This window comes from Macaca fascicularis, chromosome 7 (genome assembly GCF_037993035.2).
Source record: "Macaca fascicularis isolate 582-1 chromosome 7, T2T-MFA8v1.1".
Classification (NCBI taxonomy): Eukaryota; Metazoa; Chordata; class Mammalia; order Primates; family Cercopithecidae; genus Macaca; species Macaca fascicularis.
In genome coordinates, this window is record NC_088381.1 from 161,781,561 (window position 1) to 161,793,962 (window position 12,402).

The 12,402-nt window shown below is 51.3% G+C and overlaps 1 protein-coding gene across 3 annotated transcripts in view; it reads right to left on the reverse strand.

Moving 5' to 3' along the window:
* PRIMA1 (proline rich membrane anchor 1) overlaps window positions 1-12,402 on the reverse strand; it is a 71,162-nt gene that overhangs the window by 50,463 nt on the left and 8,297 nt on the right. For all 3 annotated transcript variants that reach the window (XR_012416085.1, XM_045396913.3, XM_045396912.3), the window contains exon 3: window positions 11,263-11,398. Coding sequence is in view for 2 of the 3 variants with exons in the window: in XM_045396913.3 (XP_045252848.1) it covers window positions 11,263-11,398 (136 nt within the window). In the remaining variant the exon portion in view is untranslated. The remainder of the gene's footprint in view (window positions 1-11,262; window positions 11,399-12,402) is intronic.

The window sequence follows — 12,402 nt, forward strand, 5'->3', positions numbered from 1 at the left end:
ATTGTATGTTTTTCTGTTTGTTTGTTTTTTTGAGACAGAGTCTTGCTCTGTCTCCCAGGCTGGAGTGCAGTGGCGCGATCTTGGCTCACTGCAAGCTCCGCCTCCCGGGTTCACGCCATTCTCCTGCCTCAGCCTCTCCGAGTAGCTGGGACTACAGGCGCCCGCCACCGCGCCTGGCTGATTTTTTGTATTTTTAATAGAGACGGGGTTTCACGGTCATCTGGATCTCCTGACCTTGTGATCGGCCCGCCTTGGCCTCCCAAAGTGCTGGGATTACAGGCATGAGCCACCGCCCCTGGCCTACATTGTATGTTTTTAAATGGTCAAAATGGTGAATTCTACATTGTATGAATTTTACCTCAACAAAAAAAAAAACTTTTTTAAAAAAAGGCACCCAGGAAGTATATGCCGGGCCTGGATGCGGCCTCTTGAAGAGACATGTTTCCCTTTTCCACCTCAGTCTTCAGTCCAGACTCCACATAAGACACGGAATTCCTGGAGGGCAGGACTGAGTTGGGCCTAACCCCTGCAAACATCCTAGTGGCAGTGGTGGCAGCAGGTGGCCACGGAGAAGGTGCGGTGTCCTCCCCACCTCTTTGCCTGCAACTCCCCCAGTCTTTTGGGTCTAAGTTCCATCACACCTCACCTGTTCCTATTTTGATACAGGTCACTTTGTGCCACTGGTTTCAGCCAAAAGTCTCAACCTCGATTCACGCGAGCATCACCTGGGGCAGCTTGAAACTCCCCTGTAGGGCGGGCCTGGGAATCAGGTATCTTTAAAGTCCCCAGGTGTTGTCAACATGCAGCCAGGGCTCAAGTGTCCAACTAGAGGCAGGGGTCCGAGGGCAGGGTTGTGTTGAATTCACCTTTGTAGTCCCAGAACCTGCCATGGCACAACCTTGGTAAATGTTCAATAAATCAATAAGCAAAGGTTTGTCGAGCAAATTAAAATATATTCAAACTTGCAAGCTTTGATTATTTGCTGGACACAAATATTTAAACAGAAGACTGAAACAATTCCTTTTACTGCACTGGGAAAGGAAAATTCAGTACTTAAAAAAGATATGATCACTTTTTTTTTTTTTTTTTTGAGATGGAGTCTCACTCTGTCATCCAGGCTGGAGTGCAGTGGTGCAATCTTGGCTCACCGTGACCTCCACCTCTGGGGTTCAAGCGATTCTCCTGCCTCAGACTCCTGAGTAGCTGAGATTACAGTTGTGCACCACCACAACCGTCTAAAGATCACTTTTTTAAAAGGCCAGCAATTCTAGAGGCTCTTATGGATCTCAGACTCGTCTGGAGACAGGAGTCATGTTCATATCTGCATTGTGCTTTGTACAGAAGGGAATGCAAGGCAGAGTCAGCCCATTTTATGGATGAGGGAGCTGAGGCCAGTTTGGATAAGAACTTTGCCCAAGCAAGGGTTATATAGTGACAAGAGATCTCACTTACTGTGAGTGGACAACGTTCCAGGGCTGGGCCAGGCCCTTGCATGTGTAATTTGCACAACCCCCTTTGGAGGATGGGAAAACTGAAGCTCAGAGAGGCTGCGTGACCAGCACCCATCTGGAAAGAGCGAGAGCCTGGCCTGGCCTCCAGGCCTTCCTGCTTGCAGACCAGGCAAGCGGATCACAGGGCACAAACCCTGATCCAGCAAAAGACGAGCATCCAACACCCCGAGGCCCGAATCAATGGCAACAGTGAGCTGGGCATGAACACAGCCCTTGAAGCAGTAGACATTCAAAGTGACATGGCCTGTGTTTGATGCCCACAGCCCCTCGTCACAGGCTCACACTGCGTCCAGCCAAGGGCTAGGGCAGCGGCATTCATGAGGTTTCATAAGGAGCCTGTCGCCTGCAGGGAAGGCGGGTCACGGGGACTGGCTTCACCTGCTGTGCCTGTCGCTCAGCTCTGTGGACCACAAGGCCTGGACCTCCTCTTTTGTTAGTCGGAAACTCATCACAACTCTAGTTTGCACCAGCAGCAGGGACTTCATTTTACGGTGATGAAGCCTAGCCTTGGATTCGTGCGAATGTCCCAGAGCCACGGTCCTTCTGCTGGCAGCAGCTAAAACCCTGGCGGTGGGGGTGGGGGAATTGAGCCACCGCCTTCCCGGCACCACCTGAGTCTGCTTCATCGTCCCATTCATGGGATCACAGGCGTCAGGAGGACAAGGAGATGGAGCGCCGAGTGACATCTGGAGGCTTCTTCCACAGTCCTTCCTCAAAACCTAGCAGCATTCTTGCTCCCGCTTCCCCCTACAATCACAGCCATCACTGAGTGAGTCCCTGCTGCAGAATGATCTTAACTCAGACCAGGGTGTGACACCTCCTCCTGCCTCCACCCTGGGTCCAGCCCACCACCACCATCTCTTCCTACACCATCACTCGCCTGGCCCACGGCAACAGCCTCCTCACTGGGCTCCCAGCCCCCACTCTTCCCCTTCCTTCCATTCTCTGGAGTCAGTCTCTGCAAAGTGCACGAGGGCGTGCCACACCCCGTACTCAAAATCTGCTGGCTTCTGGCTGCACTTCAGCTAAAATCCAAACTCCTTCTCTAGCCTCCACAGCCCTGCGCGGTCCGGGCACTGCCTCCCCGTGGACTCACCTCCTGCAGCCTTCCCTTGTAGCAGGCAGCAGCCATGCTGGCCCTTCACACACCCCGAGTGCTTCTCCACACGAGGACCTTGCATATGCTGTTCCCTCTGACGAGAAAGCTCTTCCCCCAGATCTTCCTCCAGCCACTCCCTTTCGGTCAGCTCTCAGCTTGAATGCCATCTCTGGTCCACATAACTCAGGCAGCCACCCAGTTACCCCTATCAAATCGTATGATTTTCTCTATGTTTGTAGCACGTTATCTTCCATTTTTCCTGTAATAGTTTTGGTTTGCTTATTTCCTATACCACCATCCCATGCCCCCTCCAGTGCACACACAGAGCAATCAACCTACCAGCTCTGTGACTGCAGGGCAGGGCCCTTCTGTTCTGTCCACCACTATATTCCCAGCACCTAGTACCTAGTGCCTGGCATATACCAGATATTCAACAATATCTGTAAGACAAGTGAACTAGTAGCTACCAAGGACTCACGATGTGCCAGGCATGTGCTAAAGATCTGGGGCCATCACTGAGGACCCAGCAGACACTGGACAATTGTGTATGTCTAACAAAGGATCAAGCATCGGTCAAGTCATTAGTTACATATTCAAAGGTGGAATAACTGCTACAAAGGAAAATGAAAAATTCAAAGAGTGTGTGCATGTATGTGTGTGTGTGCATGTGGATGCAGGGCGGTATGGTTTCCAAATGTAAGCAACTCCTCTGACACTCCTCCATCGGGCGGTGTCTAATCCCCCACTGTTTGAATATAAGCCAGCCCCGGTCGCTTGATTCTAAAAAACAGAATGCAGTGGAAGTGATGCTGGGTGACTTCCTCAACTGCATCATCAAAAGGGATACAGCTCCCATCAGCCTCTCAACCTTCAGATTTAGCCACCATGTTGTAAGGAAGCCCAGTTCACAAGGCGGCATCACATGGAGGTGTTAGAGTGAACAGCTCCAGCTGCGGACCCAATCTACAGCCAGCAGCGACCACCAGACACGGGAGAGGAAGCCTTCATGGTGGCCCCGGACCTGACTGACAGACTACGGTTGCATGAAAGACCCCAAGCAGGGATCTCCAGGGGGAGCCAGTCAACTCCTGCAGCAGCAAGAGAAAGAAAATACGTTGGTGTTTTAGCTTTTGGAATAGTTTGTTCTGCAGCTGTAAACGACCAGAACAGGGACTGGTGTCACATTTGTGGAAGTCAAGGAAGGTCTTCCTGAAGAAAGAAAGGGAATCTGAGCTGAGATCAGCATGAGTTAAGGTTCTACTTCGAGGGGGAGGCTGGTGGACAGAAGGACTATATATGCAAAGGCTCCAAGACAGGAAGGAGTGAGGCCCAGGGAAGGAAAGGAAAGTGGGAGGGGGGGGGTCCCTGAAGCTGCCTCTCAGCAGTGAAGGGAAGATTTAGGCAGGGGCCACAGCAGGAAGTAATCAGATAGCCTTGAATAGCCTCCCTTCCTCTCCAGCTGGGCAGCCTAGAATAAGTAACTCACCCTCTCTGAACCTCTGAGCTCCTCATAAAAATTGGCAATAATACCACCGATTACAAAGAAGGGTTTGAGGATTAAATGAGATGAGGAGAGCAGAGCTTCTCTCCAACAGCACCGGGAACTAAGTATTGGTTTCTTTCTAGTGTCCTGGGTGAGAAAAAGGAAGCATCTCAGAACTTCCACAGTCCCATTTCTCTTTCTCTGTTGAAACTTGGCCTTTGGCACACAGGAGAAGAACCAGGTGACCCTATTCCTGGCTCCACCCATGTTGTGTGACCTTGGAGGAGTCACTTAACCTCCTTCCAATTTTTCCAAGAACAAAATTAGTGCCCCAATAAAATCTCTGTCGGTGCTTTGAACTCCTCCAAGACAGGCACTATGGAAATGCAGGCTCACGCCTCTGTTCTGCCACAGCTATTTTTGGCCCCATCAGCCTTGGAAGCAGGTCTCACGGAGGGGGTGTATGTGCTTTGCTTGAGGGCTGGTACACATCTCCTTCCATGGCCTCCGCCATCTGAGTCACAGGCGGGGATGGGCGGGCCACGGCTGACATTTACAAAGCAAGCCCAGGTCCTGGGCTCTGGCGGCTGCTGAAGGCTTTTTGTTCAGGCCGCAAGCAGGCCTCTGGCTCTGCCAGGGTTCATGCCCACCCGTGCCTTCCAGAAATACCTTCACCAGGGGCACTCCAGTTGACACTGGGGATCACACGCCTGGCAAGGGCTGCCCGGAAGAGACACAGGTGGGACTCTGAAAACCTTTTCTTTCCTGTTGAAGATCCAGGGGAGTCTACACCTCCTTTGAGAGCCCATCTCATCCTCAGAGTTACTAATCTGATGCTCCCGTCTCAGCAGAGAGATGCTGGAACCCTGCAGAAGCAACTCCCAATCTGAAGGTTAGTGACCTGTTCTCATTTCTACTGCTTGCATTAGAATTATTTATGAGCTGCCATTTATCACGTGTTAACTGGGTTCCAGGCTCTGTGCTGTGTCAGTTTTAGGGCATCAAATCCTTCCAACCACCCATGTGCAGCAGGTGGGGTTGTTAACTCCATTCCACACATGTGGAAATTGGGGCTCCAAGCAGTTAAGGATTCCTCGCCCAAATCACTTAGCTAATGAACAAGGGTTGGAGCCCAGGTCTAGAGGGCAGGAAGCCAGGCTCCAAGCCTCCGCTCTATAACACCACCTTTTGAGCACAAAGTTTCTGCCCAGGATGGCCTGGGTGATTTCTAACCTTCGTGACAATGCCTGTGCAGGCAGGAATCAGACGAGAAAACTGAGGCTCTGGAACAATGTGACATGGCCAGGGTCTGAGTTAGGAGTGAAAGGCCTGGGGCTGGCCCCAGAGCCCCTTGCTGGGATTGTCATTCCCTAGGGCACAGTTTCTCAAAGTGTGCTCCTACCACCGACAGTGTCAGCATCATCTGAGAATGGAATTGAAATGGAGGTCCTTGGGTCCCACCCCAGACCTACCGAGTCAGGAATTCTGGGGATGAGCTCCAGTGATCTGGGACTAAACGAGCTCTCCCGGTGCTTCTGATACAAGCTCAAGCTGGAGAACCCCTGGTCGAGTGCCCAGACTCAAAGTGAGGGTTGTGGGCAGAGCCTGAAAAACTGAAGGGCAGAAAGTGGAGATGCTGCTCAAGAACCTTCCGCTTCACTAGATCCCTTTCCATGCTCTTTCTCCAAGGCAGGCGGGGCACAGGGTAGGGCTGCTGGGAGTAGGGCACACAGCTGGGCCCGCCACAGAGGAATAGGAGGCCACGCTGCCCCCTCCAGCAATGAAGTGGGGGAGGGAAGTCAGGACTCTCAAAAGATTCATGGTGGCCGGGCACAGTGGCTCACGCCCATAATCCCAGCACTTCGGGAGGCCGAGGCGGGCGGATCACCTGAGGTCAGGAGTTTGAGAACAGCCTGACCAACATGGTGAAATCCTGTCTCTACTAAAACTACAAAAATTGGCCGGGCATGGTGGCTTACGTCTGTAATCCCAGCTACTAGGGAGGCTGAGGCAAGAGAATCACTTGAACCTGGGAGGCAGAGGTTGCAGTGAGCTGAGATTGTGCCACTGCACTCCAGCCTGGGTGACAGAGAGACTCCTTTTCAAAAAAAGAAAAAAAAATTCGTGGCAAATTAGAACAAAACAGACACCCCCAAAATAAACATAACAAAAAACAACTTGAAAAACCACTGTTGCCTTTGCCAGCAGAAGGGTGGCCCAGCAGTAGGGTGACCTGCTGTTCCAGTTTGTCCAGGACTGAGGGGTTTCCTGGAGCACAGGACCTTTGGGGCTAAAACCTAGAGAGGCCTGGGCCAGCCAGGACAAGCGGGTTGCCCCGAGGGGCAGGGCAGCAGCAAGTGCTGTCTGGATGAAGAACAAGGCCTGCCTGGCCAAGTGAAGGATGCCCTGCAAATGTTCCTGGTCATTACTTCTAGGGGGGACTTCACAGGCCTGCACGAATAGGTGTTTCTCTCTCCCCTTTTTCTCCCTTTATCCCAGACACACACACCAAAGCTAAACACACTTGTGGATCAATGTCACTTCAGCAGGGAGCTTCCTGCCTGATCCTTGGGCTGCTAATTCTGGGCCTCTGCTTTGGCCACTCCTTCTTCTTCGTGGCCTGTCCAGCCTCCCTCTGCTCCCACCTGGGAATTCTACCTGGGAATTCTCTCATGTCTTCCTAAATCTGCCCTCACTGCCCCTTTTGGAATTATGTATCCCCTTCCCAACAGCACCTCTTTATCCCCCAGGTCTGGCTGGCACTCACAGGCTGCTCTTCATCAGAATGCGTCCACAGGATGATTACAGCAATGGATACCTGTCTAGTTTTCAAAAGCACTTCTCAATTTCAGGAACCCTCAAGTCAACCCCATGGGGTGGGTGTAGCCTATGCACCTATTTTACAAAGGAAGAAACTGAGTCTTTGGTTAACCAGCTCTCTTAAAATCATGAGGAGGAAAGAGCAGGGCTAGCACGCCAAAACAGGCTCAAGAAAGGCTCGTGGAATCGGCCTCTTATGCCAAGCCCTTGGTCTTTCATGACCTGGGCCCTGCTGATGTGGACAAGTCCCTGTGTGACTCTGTATCCCTCAGGGTGCCCAGCGCAGGGTTGGACATAGAACAGGTGCCTGGCAAATGCTCACCAGATAAATGAGAGGCCCTTGTGAGTGGCAAGAATGCAAAGGACATCAGATGAGCAATGGGACAAGGACTGGTGCATGCCTTGAGCCAGTGAATCCAGAGAGATGGCAGGAAGGGACACTTCTGTGAACACCTTCTGCAAATGACAGTCCACTGGACCATGAACTCCATGAGGGCAGGAGCTGTCTGCTGCCCACTGCATACCCCACACTTGGAGCTCAGTGCACACCTGTTGAGTGACAGCTGAGGCTCTACAGCATTGAAGCCCTGTGTCCTCTGGGAGACACGAATTCCCTCAGGGTTATATAGCAGGCACTTGTTTTTTGCCGTTGTTGTTGTTCGTTTGTTTTTTTGTTTTTGTTTTTGTTTTGAGGCGGAGTTATGCTGTTATTGCCCAGGTTGGAGTGCAATGGCGCGATCTCGGCTCACTGCAACCTCTACCTCTGTATTTTATGATTTTGGCAGAAGTTGTAGATGTGGCCGTAGCTCTGACATTTATTGGGCACTACTTATGTGCAGGGCTCTGGGCTGAGCTCAAGGAGGACCAAGAGAATGAATAAATCACATTCTCCACCACTGGTCTAATCCACCTTATATGCCTGAGGCACTCCATGGCTATGGTAGACATCCCCTGCCCTCCTGGCCTGGTAGCCATGTTCTTATTTTTGGGTTATAGCCCTTCTATTCGGATTTTCCTGTGGGAAACCACCTTTCCCTGAGCCTCTATCCACACATCCCAACTCCAGGGGTGGTCACATGGCCTGGTCCTGACCAACCAGCATATTCTATCCCACAAGCCACCATGATTGGTCCACCGGTGGGCACATGATCCAAGCTAGTCCGGCGAAAGTCAGCCTCAGGGCTTCCCTTGGACTATTGGGAAACAGAAGGTCTCTTCCTAGGGAGATTACTGACTGTAAGGATGATGGAATGCTGGAGCCTGGAGCTACAGGAACTGAGCCAGCCTGAGAGAAAAGGCAACCCAGGAGAAATCAGGAGAGAGCGATAGAGACAGAGACAGAAATCTAACACCGTCATCATTTGAGACCATGGATTCAGCAGACCTGCTGACTGGATATCCTGATACATGAGCCCACAAGCTAACATCTATCTCCCTAGTTTTTGTATTACTTAAACCACTTCAAGATGTTTTTGCTACTTGAAACTGAAAAAGTCCTGCCATACAGAGCTCTCCTCTCTTACTCTCCTCTCCCAAGGAGCACCTTCAGTCCCAAAATTCAACATGAGTTCTCTCTTCTCTATCCAACCAAGCACTCTTCTCTAGCCTCCTCCCATCTCCGTAGCCCCAGCCTGGTTTCAGGCCCTCTTTGATGGTCTGGGGTCTGAATGATCTCAAGAGACCCCCACCTGACTCCAGTCCGTCAGCTCAACCCCAATCCACTCCAATCCAACCCACATTGTCAAAACAGCTGATCTTTCTGAAACAGACAATATAGGCTCATGTCACTTCCCCACTTAATACCTTTGTAGGCTCATCACTGCCCAGAGCAGTTTCCTAAACCTTTGGGTCCCTGTCCTTGCAGTTATGGAGCTGATTTTAGACGGTACATAGACCCAGCACTCAAACACATTGAGACCTGTAATAAGAAACTTGAGCTCCTTTTGATTCTCTTACACACTTTCCAATTACTTTATAGAGAAGATCTCAGCACTGTGCTACTATGACTTTGACATCTCTCTACCACTTACTTCTCTCCCTTTTTTAACAAATAGAGAGGAAGTCTCAAGCTCAGAATCTTCCAGAGAAGGCTGGAATTTTAAAACCTTGGTTTGCTTCCATTGCATTTATTATTATGGTCACCTTCCATTTATGCAAGTGGTACTGGTTTCTCATTTGCAGTAGTTTTGTAAAGATAAAGAAATTAATTTGTATACACACAAAAGTGAGTTTATTTAAAGAAAAAATAAGGCAAATAAGAGATGGTACTTGGATATGCATGAATGTAGGTCATTGTTTGCCAAACAATGACCTATAGGATGAAATGCGATCTGCTCAGCCAGGCACACAGGCCCTTCTAGGTCCTCCTCCTTGGCCACCCTTTCAAGCCACTGAAGGGCTTGTGACTCTCAAGAGGAGTCTCACAGAGCCACACCTCCAAGCCTTAGTCCACCCTCTTCCTTCTGCCTGGATGCCCTTTTCCCCCAACCTGCTTAGCAACCTGGAACAATCCCATTCATTCATTTTTTTTTGAGACGGAGTCTCACTCTGTGGCCCAGGCTAGAGTGCAGTGGCGCAATCTCGGCTCACAGTAACCTCCGCCTCCTGAGTTCAAGCGATTCTCCTGCCTTAGCCTCTAGAGTAGCAGGGATTACAGGTGCCCGTCACCACGCCCGGCTAATTTTTGTAGTTTTAGTGGAGACGGGGTTTCACCATGTTGGCCAGGCTGGTCTCGATCTCCTGACCTCGTGATCCACCCACCTCGGCCTCCCAAAGTGCTGGGATTACAGGCATGAGCCACCGTGTCCGGCCAATCCCGTTTATTCTTAAAGACCCCTGTTACTATTTACTGGGGCTACTGTTTTGCTTAACTATTCAGGTATTTCCAGTGCACCTGGCAAACCATTTCTGTGTTCTCTCAGGCCACTCTTCGTGGGTTGCTGACAGGATGGCCTTCCCTTGGAGGGTTGAGATTCCAGAAGGCCAGGACGGTCCTTCTTCTCTGTCTGACACAGATGCTCAGTGAGCACAAGATGACCTGAAGGGACCCTAGCTGGGGGATGTGGATCATCAAATACAAACCACTGGGAGCTACGTGCCGTGGGGCCCAAAATGTGGGAGACTGAGGAATTCTAAAGGAAGGGAAAGGAGTGATCTCCAAGGGTAGGTGCAAGCCCAGGGATTCTTTCAGGAGAGAGGAGGCCAGTGAGCATCTCGGGATAGAAGGATCCGGCAGAGGCCCGGAACAGAGGGCCTGGCAGGCCTAGGTTCTCAACTGTAACTTGCACTTGAATCACCTCAGTACTTGTTATTGTGACAGTTCCCAAGTCCCACCCCGAAAACTCTGGCTCAGTGGGTTTGAAGTGGGCCCATGAAGATGCATTTTAAAACAAATGCTTTGGGTTATGCTGAAGCAGGTCATTTGAAGGCCAGGCTTTGAGAAGCAACGGGCCACAGGGTGTCAGGGAAGGATGGAGATATATAGAGGCCTCACAGTCAAAATGCAGGAATTCACACAAATTGCAAAGATCCTCCAGAACATTGCATCACTGACTGGGGACCAAGAGGCTGGAAACACAGCCTACCAGACAACAAGCTTTGTGCCAAGGTTATCAAAAATACATCCCAAATAATTCCATGGAGATGCGTTTAATGAGGTCGATACGGACGTGATCACAGGCATCTATAGGTGGGAACTTGAAGGAACCATGTGAAATACAGAACCTCCTTTGGAGAGACCTTATCGAGTAGCAATTGTAAACAGGGAACTTTACCATGTAGAGGTCAGGGCTGAGGCCATTTCTGGCTAAAGAAACGCTCCTTTGTTTGAATGACGGCGCAATCAAATTGTTCAGAGATGAAATTGTCCAAGGCAAACAAGTCACAGAGAGGATTCAGCAGAATTCGGTGCACATAGCTGAAAGGCATCTTGTAACTTTGCTCCCAGAGCACCGACTTTGGTTCTACCCTAACTGCCTCCTTAAATGTAAATTCTAATAGAGAAATAGAACTGTGTGTTGGGGGAGGGGGGCTATTTAAGACCAGTCCCCAGCAGCTGCCCCCTTTAAAGATCTGGCCTTCGGAACAATCCAGGCCAAGTCACTCATCAAATGGAGATTGACTTTTATCTGATTAACTGATGGAGAAACATCCTTCTCCATCTCGCAGGAGCGTGCTGTGGGAAAGGCGTTTTGCAGACTGCAGGGGAAAGTTGGGCCTTGGCTTCCCTCCTGCTTGGACAGTGGAAAATTACCAAGAAGGCAGGGCTGCCCTCGGCCACGCTCACTGGATCTTCATGGGCCCAGGAAAACACAAAAAGAAACCTGAAAATGGAGTGAGCCATTACCTACCTGGGGCGGAGAGAAGTCTGGGAGGCGGTGGGGGCGGGGGCGGTGGGGGCAGCGGGGGAGGAGGCCGGCACTGGCAGACGTGTCGGCAGCTGTCAGTCACTTTGGAGCAGGACTTCTGGGGCTCACCGTGCGTCACCTGTAAACATGGGCACACGTACCCAACAGAGGGAGAAGACCATAAGGCAACTAGAAGCTGAAACGAGCCCAGGCCACCCTGTCCCCTGCCAGGCTGGGACTTCGGATTCCTCTCCAAGACCAAGGCAGGAAGAATCGAAGTCAGATTGGTTCAGGGGGACAATGTTGTTGGCGGCTGGCCTGGCTGGTTGGAGACCAAGGTTTTCTTCCTAGCTTTGCCAGAGACCCTGGGCAAGTGACCTGGATATGAATGAGAAGTCGACAAGAACTTGAAGGTTAACTGGTAGAATTTCCCCAATGTACAAATGGGTAAACTGAGGCCCAGGCAGAAGCAGCTGCCCGAGGGTCTCACACTTGGAGAGTGAGACCCTTTATTTCCTCTGTAATCTAAGCCCAGCCGCTTCTCCTGTCTTCCTTGCTACGGCCCAAGGCCAAGCCCTGGCCTTCTCTCCAGCCCTCACTCCTCACAGCCTTTTTGTGTCTACTCCGGGGCAAGGCCCCTCTCTTGGGGAGAAACCTCATCCAGTGAGGCCTCTGCTCCTGTGTCCCCACGTGACCGGAGGGAGCAGAACAACCTGCTTGATGCTCTCCACTCGGTGTCCTGGTGGTCTTGTGGGAAGGGCACCACCTCCATCCCCCCAGCAAGCCCCAGATGCCACCCCACCCCTCGTGGGATCATGTGGCTTACAAGGTCTGCAAGGGACGATCCCTGACAACCTCTCTGGCCCCGCCTCATCCCATGCTCTCTCCCCGCCATGCTCGCTCCCCGTCTCTCTGCCCTCATTCTCTTCTTTCAGTTCCAGGCCCCTGGCCTCTGCAATTGCTGCTCCAGTGGTGGTAATGTTCTCCCATCCCTACCCCTGCTGCGCCCCTGACTCCGCTTGGCCATGACCTCACAGACGTGTCTCTGACCTCTTTATCCAGCCAGATCCTTTTGTATGGGCTCTCCTGGCACCAGGTTCCCCTCGAGGGGCAGAAATCTACATTTGGATGTTACCTGGTTCA